General features: G+C 45.1%; 1 protein-coding gene across 1 annotated transcript; it reads right to left on the bottom strand.

Moving 5' to 3' along the window:
• Window positions 1-153: 153 nt before the first annotated feature.
• On the bottom strand, window positions 154-18,350 carry SLC51A (solute carrier family 51 member A). The gene is made up of 9 exons (XM_061411649.1): window positions 17,882-18,350; window positions 17,238-17,332; window positions 5,715-5,869; window positions 4,607-4,680; window positions 4,041-4,199; window positions 3,378-3,489; window positions 2,967-3,113; window positions 1,072-1,177; window positions 154-529 (listed from the first exon to the last, which is right to left on the bottom strand). Exons 1-9 carry the CDS (start codon window positions 17,917-17,919, stop codon window positions 393-395), a joined length of 1,023 nt encoding a protein of 340 aa, XP_061267633.1. The 5' UTR covers window positions 17,920-18,350; the 3' UTR covers window positions 154-392.
• Between the last annotated feature and the right edge of the window lie 456 nt (window positions 18,351-18,806).

Raw genomic sequence — 18,806 nt, 5'->3', positions numbered from 1 at the left:
GTTTTGCCTGGCTGAGTTCTATTCCTGTTATTATACCAAGAAAACTATCATACACTCTTCCCCCTTTCATTTGCTTTGGGAAAGCTCAGAGTAACCTTTTAATATACAATCTTGATGGGCTAATAGTGGCACCCACGGAGGCAATGTGCCCAATTGTAGAAAATCAAACTCCATCCTGTTTATTAAGCTTAAAATACCTTCCTCAGGCAAGATCCAAAACAATTTCATCCTATCGCATAGTTCTGATTCATCTCTACAGTAAAGCACACATCATTTGCCAGCTTGCGCTGACAATAGAATCAATCCCCATTTGGTCAAGGTTGAAGAACAGTAAAGAAATCTGTGCCCATCTAATGAATACAGTGTCTCTTTCATTGTCCAAGCCATTCACCTCAGGCTTTGAGGTTCAGATCCTGGTCCGGAGAAGAGAAAGGTTCATATCCAAGCTTGTCATCTTTCCTTCGGTAGTATATTCGTGTCAGCACAGTGATCAGAAAACTCTCGAGGATGAGGAGGTGGCAGTTCATCACTGCAGCATGGGACAAAATATAGGTTATTCTAACTTAACAGAGGTGGTATCCCATAGCAGCCCTGGCATATGAGTTGGACAGCAGTTTCTCTTAATTTATCCTCAAACCAGGACCTAGAGATATTAAGTTGTCACAAGTAACATGGCAAGTTGACAATAGAGCCAGAACCAGAACTTGGCTCTCTACCTCCTGAACTTTGAGGCTAGCATTAAACATTTCTTTTGCATGTTTTATCATCATGACCCTCTGCTTCCTAACCACACCTATTCCTCTTTCAGGAGCTGAGGATTGAACCCATGGCTTCCTGGGTTGATCATCAGAGCTGGGCCTCAAGCTGCGGGATTGCAGCTGTCTGTGTGATCAGAGAGGTCATAGACTCAGAGCCTCTGCTAGATTTCTTGGAGGTCTCTTTCTCAATACTCTAAGCAGAACACTGAATATTCTGAGAGTGGTTAGCCCTACTTCCAATCTAAGATCCTCTCTTCTCGGACCTCCCCCTCCTGCCCATCCTGGAATAGACTAGGAAACCCCATGTGCTTACCTTGAGACCTGATTTTAGAAGAAAAGGGAGGTGAACAAGCAATCTGCCCGCCACTGGCCAAGACTGAGAAGATGGATGGCTGCAGAGCAGACAGAATAAGGAGTGCCTGCAGAACAGAAAAGAGGAGTGAGGATGGGGGCTCAGCATCCCTGGCACAGGCTGGCCGGCCCACTGCTGTGTTTGAAATGTGTCTTAGTGCATGCCCTCTCTGAGTACACTTTTCTGATGCACAGCTTCTCAGGGTAGACTTGGCTTGTCCAGGGTTCCCTCCAATAATCACGGGCAGGTTAATTAATCACAAGGCTTTTATTCTGTGGCCTGACCTCTAAGTGCTTCTGTAGCCTAGATCCTTTCTGTGCCCTGTCAGTCCCTTACTCCGTGGTAGGCTCTTCTGTCCTCTGTTTTCCTATAGACCCTCCACTTCTGCCTGCCATGTGCCTGTAAGCAGCACCTGCTTAGGTCAAATGAGAATTTATGTGAAATCAATCTGTTAACTATAAAGGAATCACTATGCCTTGGGAATAGGAGAAGGGCCCAGCAAGAAGACAGAAAGAATGAAGAGAGAAGAGAAACAATATGGAGCTAGAAGTCATTGCATTTGGTGGAAAGGTTATCTCTGGGCTTAGAGAATGGAAAGTGTAAAAAGTGAACAAATGTGCCTTTGGGAAAATTCTCAGGGAAGAGGTGATGATGCAGAGTCAGATGAGAAGGGATGTGGGTTTGGGAGTAGATAGTTGTAAGTTTAAATTCCAGTCCCATCCCTTATGTACCTTTGAGCAAACCCCAAAACACCTCAGTTTCTCATTTGTAAAATAGAAAAAACAATGATTCTGAAGATTATAGTGAACTTAAATGTAATTAATGTATGAAAAGCGCCTAATATGTAGTACTGGTCATATATAGTTGTAACTGTGATAATGCTGATGTTTCTGCTACTGCTGCTAAGTCGCTTCAGTCGTGTCCGACTCTGTGATACCCCATAGACGGCAGCCCACTAGGCTCCTCTGTCCCTGGGATTCTCCAGAATCCCACTCCAGAATACTGGAGTGGGTTGCCATTTCCTTCTCCAATGCATGAAAGTGAAAAGTGAAAGCGAAGTTGCTCAGTCGTGCCCGACTCTTAGCGACCCCATGGACTGCAGCCTACCAGGCTTCTCCATCCATGGGATTTTCCAGACAAGAGTACTGGAGTGGGTTGCCATTGCTGATATTTCTAGTGGTGATGAATTGCAAGATTTTTAGAATTAATGGGTAGTGAAGAAAAGGAAACAGCAAAGGTATAAGAATTTAAGGTTTAAAAATTCATGTGTTATGGGCGTCATTGTGTCCCCCTAAAAGATGCATTGAAGTCCTCACCCCCAGGACCTCAGAATGTGACCATCATTGTCTTGGTAACTGATTAGATGTAATTAGTTAAGACGAGGTCATACTGAAGTAGGGTGGGTCCTTATTCCAATATGACCGATGTCCTTATCAGAAAAAGAGACACAGACACATAAGGGGAGAATGCCTTGTGACAAGCCAAGGATGCCAGAGATTGCTGCAAACAATCAGAAGCCAGGAATAGTCAAGGAAGGGTTCGCCCCAACAGTGTTCAGTGGGCATGTGGGCCGCTGACAGCTTGGTTTTGGACTTCCAACCTCTAGAACTGTGAGGCAATGCATTTCTGTTTTAAGCCACCCGCTTTGTGCTATTTTGCTCCAGCAACCTTAGGAAACTTACAGCACAGAAAAGCAACAACTGGGGAAGGGCAGGGATTCTTTCCCAAATCTCACAGGAAACCTAAGGCTTAAGAAGATTCCCAGACCCACTTCTAGCCTTTATTAGTCTCAGCTTCTAACCCCTACAATTTGTGGCTCATTATTAACCATCTTTTCTCTCCCAGGGTATAGTTACCTGGAACAGAACAAATTTGGCTCCTATGTTCTGCTCGCCCAGGTGCAGCCTGGCTTGACGAAAAATGATGCCTATGGTCCACAGAGCCGACAGGGTGGACACACCGAGGAAAGTGTTGATCCATAGAGCTGTGCTCCCCTCAGAAATCTGGTGGCAGGCCAGAAAGCAGTCAGTGAGGAAGCAAGCCCCTTTCTCCTTTTTTTTCCCTTCTCCCAATGGTGGGGGAAATAAAAAAGCTTCTTCTCTCCCCGTTAGAGTCCCTGAGCCTCTGCTTTTCCACAGTCGCCCTGTACCTGGGGCTATCCCAACCCTGGGGCCCTGAATCAGGGGATACTGGTTCCAGCTATTCCTTCTAGAGCTCAAAGGAATTAAACTCATCTTGGCCTCTGCTGCCCCTTACTCTGGACTTACGTCTGATGGGTCAAAGATGCCATCAGGGATGAGAAACAGGCCCACCAGGGTCAATGATATCTTGAAGAAGGCGTACTGGATGGGGCCCAACAGCAGCAGCTGAAGTCTCTTCCTGAAGTAGGAAGAGGATTAGGAACATAGGCCTACAAATCACCCACCCCAACCAGAACTTCCAGCTCTCTCATTGGGTTCCTGGCAAGGCTTGGCCACCATCATAGACACCAACATAGTCAAGTGGGTGGGGACTTAGGAAGAGCGTTGGGAACCATCTTTATTGCCTCCCACTCACCCTCAGACCAGAATGATGCCTTTTGAGCAAGAACTATCTGAGGATTGACCCCAACCTCATTAACTGAAACGGATGGAAGGGGAAAGTAAATAGTCCAAAGTGCAGTTTGTTCTCTGTGATAAAGTTTGTAGGGGACAGTGAGCGTAAGTGATGGGAACTCTGGAGTTCTCCTTCCTCTGTTCCTCCTACCCCTGTTTGGGTGCCCAGTGTGTAGGTCCTGGCTGTGGGATGCCCACCCTTTCATCACTGGCTTTGTTCCATACAAGCCAAATTCCATGAGGCTTGAAGCAGGACTGAGAGAGCCAGCAGAGGCTCTTGAGAGAGTGCAGAAGAGGCCAGTCTGCTCTCCAGGCAGCCTCTCCCTCCCGCCTCACCTGGTGATCTTGATTCGGGGGCAGCAGGGGCAACAGCAGCAGCAGGGGCCTGTATGGATCATCACCGGGGTGTCCTTCAGTGTCCTCAACACCGCCTCCTTCCCACCAAAGCCTTCCACCATGGCCTGCATCAGCAGGTAAAAGCACATCGAGTAAAACCTGGAGTTGGGGAGAGGTGGGAGGTGGGCCTAAGAGCACACAGAAGGGAGGTGGCAGCAGCTGGCGGGATACCACCTGCTGCCAAAGAAAAACAGACTGCAAAAGGACAGGGAGACGGGGGCTTCCTGAAGGGGTCAGGTAGGGTCTAGGCATTTTGAGAACTGAGAGAGGACAGGTGGAAGAGGGCAGGCTGTGAGAACAAAATAATGCCTGAGATGCACTAGAAGTTCAAGAGACAAGTTGGAAAGGGCCTGATTTGTGATCAGTTTGTTTGCATGGACTTATGGAAGGGACAGGGGATTAAAAAAAAAAAAAGACACAAACTCTGGATTCCCAGGGTTGAGAGGAGCAGAAGGGGGACCTCAGAGGGGTATCAAGTTCAGCTGGGGGCAGGGCAGGACACTCACGTAGTTATGGCCATTTCCACGAGTGTCAGGGCACGAGGAATCCAGAGACCAAAGCAGGAGAATGCAGACACTATCTGCTTGGAGAAGAACCAGGAGCTGGTTAGGGTAAGGAAGGAGACTGCATTCTCACCTTTTGTGGCAAGGGCTCAAGGAAGCAAAAGCTAAACAGCTGAGGCACCATTACTTAAAAGTGACTAACTGGGGACTTTCCTCGTGGTCCAGTGGCCAAGACTCTGAGCTCCCAGTGCAAGTGGCCTGGGTTCGTTCCCTGCTCAGGGAACTAGATCCCACTAACACTTGGCACAGCCAAATAAATATTAAAAAAAAAAAAGTGACCAGTTGGAAAAAGAGCTAGTTAAATCAACTAATTAAAATATTTTTTAAATTCAGCTGTCAGTTTATTCCTTGTCTAGTGTTAGAGACAGCAAGTCACCTTGAGTCAGAGGCTCTTTTGAAGACTATCTCTCAACATATGTCACTGGAGTAGGAATAGGTCAATTCATCTTTAAGAGTACGTAGATCAAGATCCAACCCTTCCTTTTCAATATCCCATGTTATTAGAGCACCTCTGATGTCTTGAGATGGCCCAGGCAGGTGTCATCTGGCAGAAAAGGACCTCAAGGGCTTTGTTCTTCACCCAAAACAGACACAGAGCTCACCACACGGAAAGAGAAACCCCACCATGTGGCCTGCGAGCATGCCAAAGAGCTATCAAATGGCTGTAAGAGTGAGTTAGAAGGACTTACAATGTAAGGGTAGAGTGAACATGACCCCATGGGAAAAAATTACTCTCCTCCTACCCTCTGAGGAACCACTGCTGGTCTCAGGAAACAAGCTTATTTTAAAGCAACACAGTAGCAGGGGAGTAGTGAGTGGGATAGCTGGTGGGCTCAGACAGTTCTTCAGCTGTTCTTAGAGCTGTTTCTGTGGCTCTAAGATTTCAAACACTCCATCTCACTGTCTGTGACCTTCTAAGCATGGGATCCTGACTGCAGATAGCAGACTAAAACCCCCACCCTAAAGTAGTAGAGGAAGGCAACTTGAATTATTGAGTTGAAAGGAATCTTCCTCTTCAGCCCCTTCCCAAAGGCAGCTGCAGGACCCTCACCGTGGGTGAAGAGCTGCACCAGATCAGGGTCTTCCTCTTGATAGGGCAGCGGGTGTTCTTGTGCAGGTAGACAGCAGCCTCCAGGAAGATGGCTATTGAGCCCAGGACAAACAAGGTCATGATGACCATGAGGGAAATATCCACAGGGCCCAATGCTAGAATGGAAAGAGAGGACAGGCTCCAGTGAGCTGAAGACCAGGGCTGAGGAGAAGATGTGGGCTTCCTCACATGCATCTAATTGCTTTACCACATCTAGAATTACCTGGTCTAGGCTTCCTATCATGCAGAAGATTGGCTTTTTCTTAGACCTAGAATTTCCAACATGTGACTAGGAAATAGTCATTCTTCTGCATGCATGGGAGACTAGACCAGATCAATCTAAGTATGGTAAGGCTTACTTGAATCAGGATATAGACACCTAACAAGTTTGTACATAACAAAAATTCTAAGTTCGGAGGTCAACAGGGCCTATTCACTTTTCTCAGTGTCAGGGGTTATACTAGCAGACAGGGACCAGTTAACATTATAATTAAAGCAAAATATATACTTCTGATATACATCAGAATATATACTGATATACTTAAGTCGCTCAGTTGTGTCCAACTCTTTGTGACCCCATGGACTGCAGCATACCAGGCTTCCCTGTCCATCACCAACTCTCGAAGCTCGCTCAGACTCATGTCCATTGAGTTGGTGATGCCATCCAATCATCTCATCCTCTGTCATCCCCTTCTCCTCCTGCCTTCAATCTTTCCCAGCATCAGGGTCTTTTCAAATGAGTCAGCTCTTCGCATCAGGTGGCCAAAGTATTGAGTTTCAGTTCGGCACCGGTCCTTCCAATGGAGAAGGCAATGGCAAACCAGTATTCTTGCCTTGAGAACCCCATGAATAGTATGAACTTGATATACTTCAGTTCAATTCAGTTCAGTTGCTCAGTCGTGTCTGACTCTTTGTGACCCCATGAATCGCAGCACGCCAGGCCTCCCTGTCTATCACCATCTCCCGGAGTTCACTCAAACTCACGTCCATTGAGTCTGTGATGCCATCCAGCCATCTCATCCTCTGTCATCCCCTTTTCCTACTGTCCCCACTCCCTCCCAGCATCAGAGTCTTTTCCAATGAGGCAACTCTTCGTATGAGGTGGCCAAAGTACTGGAGTTTCAGCTTTAGCATCATTCCTTCCAAAGAAATCCCAGGGCTGATCTCCTTTAGAATGGACTGGTTGGATCTCCTTTCAGTCCAAGGGACTCTCAAGAGTCTTCTCCAACACCACAGTTCAAAGCATCAATTCTTCAGTGCTCAGCTTTCTTCACAGTCCAACTCTCACATCCATACATGACCACTGGAAAAACCAAAGCCTTGACTAGACGGACCTTTGTTGGCAAAGTAATGTCTCTGCTTTTCAATATGCTGTCAAGGTTGGTCATAACTTTCCTTCCAAGGAGTAAGCGTCTTTTAATTTCATGGCTGCAGTCACCATCTGCAGTGATTTTGGAGCCTAGAGATGTTTAAATTTGATTTCAAAAATTTTATCACTTTACTAGGACACACAACAGGACTTTAACAAAAGAAGTGGACCCAAGTAAAGACTCCAAGGATATTTGACCTATGCTGGCCCCAAGTACACTTATTCTCACATTAAATGTAATCCAGTAGCTGTCTTTAGTATTTATTGAAATCATTTGAGGAGTTGTTAAAAAGTAGCTGTCCAGACCCCCACTCCCTATACTCCCTGCTACATAGATGTTGTTCCCATACATCTGGGATGTAATCTACATTTTAAACAAGCTCACCTGATAATAGAAGATAACAAACATTTTAACAACACCAATGAAGCTCCTCTGGCCTCACCCTTGCTAACAGGAAAACACTAATATAGTCACAATATTTGTTTCTGAGCATGTTCTAATTAGTGCAACAATGTTTTAAACAAAGTTAGTTCCATATCCTCAGTGACTAAGCCTGGACCCTCATTTATCTAAGTCTCTTCCCTCCTTGGCAGACTCTTTGCTTTTAGTCTCCCAACTGGCTAGATGACAGAATAAGAAGGGGAAGACTGGCAGAGTCCAGCCACTGTCGTATTGCATTGGGAGTAAAGGAAATCAACCCTGAATACTTATTGGAAGGATTGATGCTGAAACTCAAATACTTTGGTCACCTGATGCAATCAGCTGACCCATTGGAAGAGACCCTGAAGCTGGGAAAGATTGAAGGCAGAAGAAAAGGGTGACAGAGGACGAGATGGCTGGATGGTATCACTGATGCAGTGGACATGAACTTGGACAAACTCCAGGAGATGGTGAGGGACAGGGAGGCCTGGCATGCTGCAGTCCATGGGGTCGCAAAGAGTCTGACATGACTGGGTGACTGAACAATGAGAGGATATTGGCTGGTCTGCCCTATGTTTTGGTGACTGAGGGCAGCTCAGAGCTGCTGACACCAAAACAAGGAAGAAGGAGACCACATCCCAGTGAAGACTTGAGTTGTCATCTGGGTCAGTCATACTTGGTGACATCACAAGGAGCAACCAGGACAAAGGTGAATTTCTCAAAAACTACTTTGATGCTTTTGAACTGTGGTGTTGGAGAAGACTCTTGAGAGTCCCTTGGACTGCAAGGAGATCCAACCAGTCCATCCTAAAGGAAATCAGTCCTGAATATTCATTGGAAAGACTGATGCTGAAGCTGAAACTCCAATACTTTGGCTACCTGATGCAAAGAACTGACTCATTTGAAAAGACTCAGATGCTGGGAAAGGTTTAAGATGGGAGAAGAAAGGGACGACAGAGGATGGGATGGTTGGATGGCATCACTAACTCGACGGACATGAGTTTGAGTAAGCTCCGGGAGCTGGTGATGGACAGGGAAGCCTGGTGTGCTGCAGTTCATGGGGTCGCAGTCCATGGAGTTGGACACGACTGAGCGACTGAACTGAACTGAACTTTGATCCTGGTTGTTCTTATTTCAGGGTACATGTTTTTCTTTTTGTTTGCTTTCTCCAAGAGGCCCTTTATCTCTGACCACAGTTAGGTCTGTGATTAATCCAGAGGACCTGCTGCAGGGAAGGCAGTCCTTGGACAATCTGCCAGCCTACACTTCTGAAGTCAGTGGTAAGCTTTTCCTTTCTGTTACAGGCCTCAAAAGATAGGACTGTGTTGTTCTTCCCTCCTCCCCATTCCTGTCTCCACCTGCTTCCACTTAATTAGGATGCAGCCCACTGTGTGACCAAATTACTGGCTTAGTGTTGCTGTTTAGTTCTGTTGCCTCATTCTCAATTACCTCTACAGATATTGCTCTAGTAGGCCTGGCAGGTTTTAAACATTAACAAAATAAAACAAGCAAAAATCCACCTGGCTGCAATCCTTAATTAAAAAAAGACTACCTCCCTTCCTTGAAATTTTAAAGATATAAACATAACAGAGGATCTTTTTTCTGACACAATTTTATCCTTATACAATAAAAATGTGGGTTTAAAACAGTTGCTCTGGTTTTATCATGATATACACATAAAGCCTTCCATGTATCAAAATAATTCCAGATAGATTAAAAAGATAAATCTTTAATAAACAACAATGATCTACTGTATAGCCAATGGAACTCTGTTCAATATTATGTGCCAGCCTGGATGGGAGCGGGTAGGGGCTTCGGGGAGAATGGATTCATATGTATGTATGGCTGAGTCCTCTCTCTGTTCACTTGAAATTATCACAACATTGTTAATCGGCTATACCTCAATACAACAAAAAAAAAAGTGTTTTAAAAAAGAGATTTTAAAAAAGCGGTATATATTTAAAAATAAAACAGGGAAAATTGAGAGAAGGGAAAAAAAGAGAGATTTGTATTTTCATCAAAACTTGAGGGAAGACCTTCCTAAGCTTAGGTGTAATCCAAGAAATCACAAAGAGAAGGATGGTCAAATTTGATACAAAGAGTTTAAACTTCTGAATGTTAAAAAAAAAGTATAAGCAGTAAAGTGGTGATTTCACAGATGCACACTTGGGTAAAAATCCATCAAATTATATACATAAAATCATTGCCCTTTACTGAACATAATTTATAACTGAAACAAACAAACCTTAATATGAACAAAACAGAAAGCAAAATTACCACAGGAAATTCCCTGGCTCTCTGGTGGTTAGGCGGAGAAGGCAATGGCAACCCACTTCAGTACTCTTGCCTGGAAAATCCCATGGATGGAGGAGCCTGGTAGGCTGAAGTCCATGGGGTCGCTAAGAGTCGGACATGACTGAGCGACTTCACTTTCACTTTTCACTTTCATGCATTGGAGAAGGAAATGGCAACCCACTCCAGTGTTCTTGCCTGAAGAATCCCAGGGACGGGGGAGCCTGGTGGGCTACTGTCTCTGGGGTCGCACAGAGTCGGACACAACTGAAGCGACTTAGCAGCAGCAGCAGCAGCTGGTGGTTAGGACCTGGTATGTTCACTCCTGGCAGCCAGGGTTTGATCCCTGGGTAGGGAACTGAGATCCCAAAAGCCACATGGTGTGACCAGAAAGAAATAAAAATAAATAGTATAGTAAAACTATAGCTATGTAAAGGATTTGGCTGAAGAGAAGGATAGAAAAGAGTTGAAGGAAAGAGTGGGGCCCTAATATCTTTATCATACAAAATGGAAAATGAAGAAGTACTATCCGCAGTTGGCAAAATAAGAAATAAACTATAGGTATAGTATATACAGCTATAAAGATAACCAACTAAAAATAATGATGAAACCATGTGGAATGAGTAGAAGTTTGGTACTAAGTGAGTTAAATCTTTATGTATTACAGAGGCAGCCACAGATAATATACAAAACTGATACCACATGAAATAATGGTAATTTGAAGGTAACTATTAAAAAATCATCAGCTAAAAAAGTAGGATGAAGATTAAAAATGAGAATAAATAGGGCAGGGGAGTGTTAATTTTCATTAGTAGCCCTTTTGTACTATTTAAAATTTTACACTATGTTCATGTGGGTTAAGATAAAAACATTAAAAATGATTGCCTAGGAATAAATGAGCAATGCCATCTTTGGGTGATGAGACTGTGGGTGGTCTTTGTCTTCCTCCTTTTCCAATTATTCTATAACAAATATACATTTTACAACAAATAAGTTTTTTTAAAGACATACTTTGCCAAATATGTAGTAATGTGAAAAAATTCATATGATGTCATGCTTATAAAAACAGTATATAAAATTGTAGCATAGTAGGATTTCCACTACTGTTAAATAAAAGCACAGAAAACAGAGCTTGTACTATGATACTTGCAGTGCTGGTCTTGAGTGGTGGGACCATACGCGACTTTCTTCTTCATACTTTTCTCTATTTTCATATTGACTTTACTGAATTATTTTTTACAATGGAAATGTTTAGTTAAAAAAAAAAAACAGACAAAATATAAAGTCCAGATAGGCAGAAAGCAAATTTAATTCAGTAGATTTCTAAAAACCAATGTCCTTTGTTGGGAAGGGGAATATCGATGGAGGTCCCTCCTTGAGGGACTCCCCCAGCCCCTGCTTGACTCTCGTCCTCATCAGCTCACTGAGAGCTGAGAGTGGAAACAGCCCCTCCAGAAGCCATCATGTCAAAGCCTTTCTCAATCTTCACTGTCCTTGACTATTCCCTCCTCCTTGAAAATCTCTCCCATCCTGCTTGACTCCAGTAACCACAGTTCTGGCTCCTCTCCTGGAGACCCTGGGTCTCCGATACTGATCCCTCATCCTCTCCTACACCCTGTGTTCCAGACTCGACCATTGCATCTCACCTCTTCTGTTTATTGAGGTTTAGGATTTCCCTACCACCCCTCAGTTGTCACCCTGTTTATTTAACTTATATGCAGAGTACATCATGAGAAACGCTGGACTGGAAGAAACACAAGCTGGAATCAAGATTGCTGGGAGAAATATCAATAACCTCAGATATGCAGATGACACCACCCTTATGGCAGAAAGTGAAGAGGAACTAAAAGCCTCTTGATGAAAGTGAAAGTGGAGAGTGAAAAAGTTGGCTTAAAGCTCAACATTCAGAAAACGAAGATCATGGCATCTGGTCCCATCACTTCATGGGAAATAGATGGGGAAACAGTGGAAACAGTGTCAGACTTTATTTTTCTGGGCTCCAAAATCACTACAGATGGTGACTGCAGCCATGAAATTAAAGACGCTTACTCCTTGGAAGGAAAGTTATGACCAACCTAGTTCGTCTAGTCAAGGCTATGGTTTTTCCTGTGGTCATGTATGGATGTGAGAGTTGGACTGTGAAGAAGGCTGAGCACCGAAGAATTGATGCTTTTGAACTGTGGTGTTGGAGAAGACTCTTGAGAGTCCCTTGGACTGCATGGAGATCCAACTAGTCCATCCTGAAGGAGATCAGCCCTGGGATTTCTTTGGAAGGAATGATGCTAAAGCTGAAACTCCAGTACTTTGGCCACCTCATGTGAAGAGTTGACTTATTGGAAAAGACTCTGATGCTGGGAGGGATTGGGGGCAGGAGGAGAAGGGGACGACAGAGGATGAGATGGCTGGATGGCATCACTGACTCGATGGACGTGAGTCTGAGTGAACTCCAGGAGCTGGTGATGGACAGGGAGGCCTGGCGTGCTTCGATTCATGGGGTCTCAAAGAGTTGGACACGACTGAGCAACTGATCTGATTTGATCTGACCACCCCTCAGCCGCCTAACCACCACCTGAGCCATTTCTACCTCCAGGACCTTAGAGTGCTTGGCCGCTGCCTTTTCAGTTTTTCTCCTTGAGCTCCCCGTGTCTGGCTTATTCTCCTCACTGAGCTCTCTGCTCAAATGCCCCTCCTCAGTCAGCAACCCTTGAATGTCCAGTGTGGTGTTATCTCTCCCTCCCAAGTTGCCCTCACAGTGAGGTTATTTACATATTTATTGCTTGTCCCCATAGAGTGATGGTAGTGTGAACTCCACAAAGGCAGGGACTTTGTCAGGCTTGTTTTCTGTTCTATCTCCAAGTGCATGAAACAGTAACTGTGACTATTTGTTCAATGAAAGAAATGACCACATGAGGATTCTTACTGTCATCTCCATTTACATGCTTTTCCAGGAAACTAGGCTTAGAGTTGAGCACCTCACCCATGATCACACAACCTGAAAGTGACAGAGCTGGGATTTAAACCCAAGGGTTCCTGATCCTAACTAAGCCCATTCTCTTCACCATTACACATGCTGACTCTTGGTGTGTGTTCACATAACTATGGGAAGAAATGTGGAATAATATTAACCATCAAAAGTTGCTTAAGTTGGTGAAGGTGGAGGTGAGGCATATTCCAGCTATTCAGTATGGAAGTGCTTTTGCAGTTTCTTGTATCTGCTGCCTTTTGTGCTCTGTTCTTTCTCGTGCTTGCAGTGTCTGCAGGCTCTCACATTCACTTCCACAGGGCAGAAGCTAGGAGAGAGAACTTCCTTAGCATCCACAGCCAACACCACTGCTGCTGCTGCTAAGTCGCTTCAGTCGTATCCGACTCTGTGCGACCCCAGAGACAGCAGCCCACCAGGCTCCCCCGTCCCTGGGATTCTCCAGGCAAGAACACTGGAGTGGGTTGCCTTTCCCTCTCCAATGCATGAAAGTGAAAAGTGAAAGTGAAGCCACTCAGTCATGTCCGACTCTTATCGACCCCATGGACTGCAGCCTACCAGGCTCCTCCATCCATGGGATTTGCCAGGCAAGAGTACTGGAGTGGGGGGGGTGGGGGGGGGGCGGGAAGGGCAACATCACTACTCTACCTCAAACTCATTTATCTCCTTAGAAGATCTTCCTCTATCTTATTTTTCTGTATCTTAACAGATACTGTGAAACAAAAGTTTCTGATAGCTCAAGGATTTTTGGAAACACTTTAAACAAGGTTAAACATGTTTCTTTCCTGCAGAGTATAAATTTTAAATCTGATTTATATTGTTAATTTCCAAAGGAGGTTACAGAATATAGCTTTTACAGAACTGATTTTTATACAGGCTCTGTTTTCATGAAGTACTCCTTGGGATTACTATTCCAAGGAACACACTTTGGGAAATACTTGTCTAACTGACCTGTTGAATACAACTATACTTGAGCAACTAGCAAATTCCCATTGCATCTGTAACAATGAAGATTACTCTTTTAAATAATGAAAACAATATAAGAAAATTAAAACTTTGAAAAAAAGTTTTACCCATAATCCAAGCTAGTTCCTAACCAAAAATTATTCTCCTTTTTGCACGTATTTCCATGGAGGTGAAGAGCATAGGCTCCAACTTCAAAGTAAAATTCCATTTACTTCTTGCTCTATAATCGTGGGTAGATTATTATCCTCCAATTAAACCTCTTAGCATGATTCAATGCTAGTGTTTGCTCAATAAAAAGTAGCTTTAAAAAACATCCTGGTTAAAGTGTATACATATTGTATTACTGCAATCATACTGTAAAATTTTGCATTCTGCTTTTTCCACCTAACATTTCATCACAGTCTGTCAAAAATTATTTTACAATTATAAAGGTTGTTAAAATAAAGGGAATAATAGAGCTGCATTAATATATCCATAATCCATTTTGAAGAGTTATGATATTACCAGTTTTGCTTCAAAAGTTATTCTTAGAAAAAAAAAACATCACAGGTATACTTGAAGACCCTGTATATATCTCCAAGTGTCCTTTTCCCTTCACTTCTCCTCCCAGGGCTAACTGCTATTCTGAAGTTGGTGTGTATCTTTTCCTGTATGTTTTAATTTTTTTACAACATATGTACATGCTCAACATAATTATATTGCTTTGCATTAAAAAAATCTATATAAATGTTTTCCACTCAACATTGTTTTCATGGTTGTTATTATTTTCTTTGTGACAAACAAATGCTACTGTAAGCATTCTTAGACGTGTCTCCTCGGCATGTGTAGGAGAATTCCTCTATTCCTCCCAGTCTAAGATCCTGCAAGCCATGTGGTATGGTCAAAAAGAAAAAAAAAAACCCCACAAACAGTGGGTTTAAGTCCCAGTCTAGGTTGTATGGTTGCAGTTTATTATATTATTGCTTCAATTACTCTAGTCTTATATAACCTTTAATATCTGGTAGAGAAGGCAATGGCAACCCACTCCAGTACTCTTGCCTGGAGAATCCCATGGATGGAGGAGCCTGGTAGGCTGAAGTCCATGGGGTTGATAAGAGTCGGACACGACTGAGCGACTTCACTTTCACTTTTCACTTTCATGCATTGGAGAAGGAAATGGCAACCCACTCCAGTGTTCTTGCCTGGAGAATCCTAGGGACTGGGGAGCCTGGTGGGCTGCCGCCTATGGGGTCGCACAGAGTCGGACACGACTGAGCGACTTAGCAGCAGCAGCAGCAGCAGGGCACATATCCTCCTTACTCTTTTTCAAAATTGTCTTGGTTTTTCTTGGCCCTTCACTCCCCCCAAATAGAAGTTTGGATCAGTCCATTAATAAGAAAATCCTCTAGGGATTATAATTGCAGTCATATCACAGGCATTTCAAAAACAAATTATTGAAAGTTTCAATAGTTCTTCAAGAATAGTTCTTTCTTAAAGAGCATTTAAGACACAGAGAGTTTATAAATGAAGGAGGAAAGGGTTTCACCACGTGTCCAATGGGCACCTCTTCCTGACTCTATTTCTGTCAGTGTCATCACCACTGTTCATATTCTCGGAGTCATCATTAGAGTTTCTTTTTCTTTCACTTACCTTGTCTAAATATTTACCAGATTGCCTGCTCTTTCTTTGGATTGCCTGTATTTTCCAATCTGTCCTTCCTTTCCCTGACACTGCCCTGGCACAGGCTCTTGCCCTTCCTGTTAGGCTGGGGCACTGACCTCCAATTTATACCCCTGCTTCTTAAGGCCCTTACTCCCCAAAGTCTATCTTGATTACTAATTAATGGTCCTGAAATACCATCCAGCTCCTCCCAATCTCAGAGCCCTCATCTACTGCCTGCAGGATAAAGTACAACTCCTCTGCCTGAGACTCAGCAGGCCCCACCTTACCTGCCCAGCCCTCTCAACTGTCCCCTGCTTCCTCACCAGTAACCTTGAATCTCCCCAGTGCCTGGAGAACCTGCCTACTCATTCTTTCTCCACTCCAACTCCCTACTTTCCAACTGTTACTCATTCCAACAGTTCAATGGGGGAACAAGGTAGCTCCCCAGACTACCAGACCCAGAATAATCTACCTACTTTGAATATCCTTGGTGCTTCTATTTGCACATTTTGCAGCAAAGCAATGTGTGATCCATTTTCACTGTGTAAGATAGGGTTTCTCAATCTCAGCACTATTGACCCCTTGCCCCAGCTAATTCCTTGGTTGTGGGGACTTTCCTTTGTTTCCAGGGCAAACTCCCTGACCTCTGCCCCACTAGATGCCAGTAGCACCCTCTACTTGTGGTGACTGGAATTGCCTCCAGACATTGCCAAAAGTACCCTGTGAGACAAAGTTGCCTCTGGTTGACAACACTGGTGTGTGAGAAGACTTGTGTCACCATCTGCACTTTCTGAACAAGATATCCCTGGAGTCGGATGTAGCATCTGCCTACTTTGATGAACCACAGAGCAGCTACAAGGCACTCCTGGACCGCCTCTGGCAGTTGGTATTCACTCCAGTTCAGAGCATCTGAAACAGAGACGTGCCCATATCTGCCTCCTAGTACACCCTGACCACACCCTACTGTTTAGGAAGAGTCTCCTCCTTGAGGTGAGAACATCAGGAAGGAACAAACATTAAGGATAGAGACACAGATTCCTACTCATCAACGTCTAAGAAGTGGCTGATCATGCAGTAAGAAAACAAAATACAGTATGGATGGGAGCCACGTTTGCTATCAAGATGCTAGGGTCATTTGATTGTCATGTTTTAGGTGTCCAGGGAATAAACAGAGTCCCAGCCTATGCCTTTCACTTTCAAAACCAATTCGGTAATAGGAGCTAGTTGGCCAACACTGTCCGAATACTTTTACAGGTTCACCTAAGTTTTAAGAATATTATTCATAAAAACCACTCTCCAGAGTGGTATAGACTCCTTTTAAGAAGGATGTTGTGCAGGCCTCAAAGGGATTCTGTGGGCTTCGGGCATCCATGTGAGTCCCTGGGTGGCCCTGGGGTCTGAAAAATGCTCCAGGTCAGTGTCCCCCTTATGAACTGGGGAGTCCCAACATGCAGGTTTTTCTCCAGGCCACATAGCCATGCCCTTCTTTTGACTTTTTGGCTCCTCCAGAGTTTTACTTTACCCAGCTTTTACAAATTTAAAAAAATTTTTGACTGTACTACCCAGCATGTAGGATCTTACTTCCCTAACCAGGGATCAAATCTGCACCCCCTGAATAACCTCTGTACCACTAGGGAAGTTCCCTAAAAGGTTTTTACCAAGATTGACACTGGGTCAGCCAACCTCCCAGGTACTCACTCTATGCTGGCCAGCTCAGGACCACCTTCCCTCAGCTCCTCTCAGCTGTTTTGACTTCCTCCTTGGGATGCTCATTTTTCCTTCTTTCAGTTCCTCTGGGGAGGGTCCCTGACTTACCTCTCAAAAGCTGGGCTGCAGTGGGAGGATAAGAGAAGCAGGCAGAGGGAACGCTGTAATTGGTTTTCAGGATCTCCAGAAGATCTGCCGTGTACCTGGAGAGACACCAACCTGTGTTCAGAATATGGGGACTGGGGGTGGGCGGGTGGGTAGCAGAAGGGACTCCAGCAACTTGACACTCCCTCGAACACTCCTAGGTTCACAGAGCGTCTCCATTTCCCCTCAAGGCCCAGGTGACAGTCTGCAGGTCTGGCTGCAGTGCTCAAAAAGCCCACAGTCCATTCCCTCCACTTCACAGGGGCAGCAGCCCAGGGGTTGGCTAGGGAGAAAAAGCAGGGTCCCAGAGAAAGAATGGACCCTTAGCACCAGGAGTGGGTCCCCAGCTGGTCAGAGCTCTATGCATGTCCCTCATGCCCCCTCCACCTCTGGGATTTTCCTCTACCTGGTTGGGGGCCAAAGCTAAGGTTCTGAAGGTCATACACTCACCCTTCCCCAGTGTCTCTGAGGACCTTCCAGAATGACCAGTCCATTGTCAGTCCTGTCTCATTCTTGGGCTCAGAGGGAGGTAGGGACAGGCCAGAGTGAGAGGGCCCCCTGCTGCTTAGCAACTGGCTCCTGGCTTGGGGCCTGCCTCCCTCACTCACCTGGGATCGAGCCTTATCTGAGTCCTGTCTGGCTCCATCGTCTTCTTGCTCTATCCGGCTTTCCTTCCCGGCGGGCACTGGGGGCCAAGGAGAGACAGGCAAGTCGGGACCCTGAGGGGAGGCAGCTTCAGCTGACTGCAGCTTCCAAGACTGGCTGTGAGTTGGCAGAATGGCTGGGTCTTCCCCTCTGGCTCTCTCCCTCCTCAGGCCTCCTGTGCCCACAGGTTCCTTTCTCAGAGTTCACCTCAGAGGAATTTGAACCCCTCAGCTGGCTGAGTTCCCTGGTTCCTGACTCCTCCTTGTCCGTAGGTGTGGTGCTTCCTTCTTCCCTCCCATGAATGCCTCTGGCCACCCCTTGACCCCAGTCCACCTTCACTCTCCATCCCTCCTGAGGAGACTCCCAGGGCCCTTTAGAGACAAAATCCTTGATCCGCCCCCACAACCTCCCCTGCTGAGCAACCCCCTCCCAGTCAGAACCCGGCAGGAACTCAGGCTCTGTCCCCCTGAAGATGGAAGTCAGGGACGAGGCTTTGACTGTATTGGTGCTATTGGTTGGGTGTGCAGAAGGGAGGGCAGCTGGGAAATACAGATGAGGCCCAGCCTAGAGCATCCTGATGACAGGCTCATCCAGCCAAACAGCCCTGAAGGTGCAGCAAATGGGTGGAGGGGAGTATTTAAGAGGCAGTTACGGAGTGGAATCTCTGGGCATTTTGACAGATTTTGAAAACCTGCCAAATAGTATGCTTATGAACTATTTTATTGATTGGTGATGTCTCCTCTTGCTCTCTCCTTAAACCTATTTAAGGCCAAACATAGTACCCCTAAGTTTCCAGCACAGGGCCTCACACATACTTAAGTGCTCCTTAGAATCAGTTGCATGACAGATAGAATAATGAAATCACAGCAACAGTAGCTAACGCCTGTG

The sequence above is a fragment of the Bos javanicus genome, chromosome 1 (assembly GCF_032452875.1).
Source record: "Bos javanicus breed banteng chromosome 1, ARS-OSU_banteng_1.0, whole genome shotgun sequence".
Lineage (NCBI taxonomy): Eukaryota > Metazoa > Chordata > Mammalia > Artiodactyla > Bovidae > Bos > Bos javanicus.
The sequence above is the reverse complement of the archived record's forward strand: the minus strand, read 5'-3'. Positions and strand labels throughout refer to the sequence as shown.

What these genes read in the sequence shown, in the direction of transcription:
- SLC51A (XM_061411649.1), bottom strand. Translation starts at nt 17,919, where the DNA reads ATGGAGCCAGACAGGACTCAGATAAGGCTCGATCCCAG. An exon ending in CAGATAAGGCTCGATCCCAG is followed by an intron (nt 17,333 to 17,881) that starts GTGAGTGAGGGA and finishes GTGTCTCTCCAG; the next exon opens with GTACACGGCAGATCTTCTGG. An exon ending in GCATCTTTGACCCATCAGAC is followed by an intron (nt 3,114 to 3,377) that starts GTAAGTCCAGAG and finishes GCCTGCCACCAG; the next exon opens with ATTTCTGAGGGGAGCACAGC.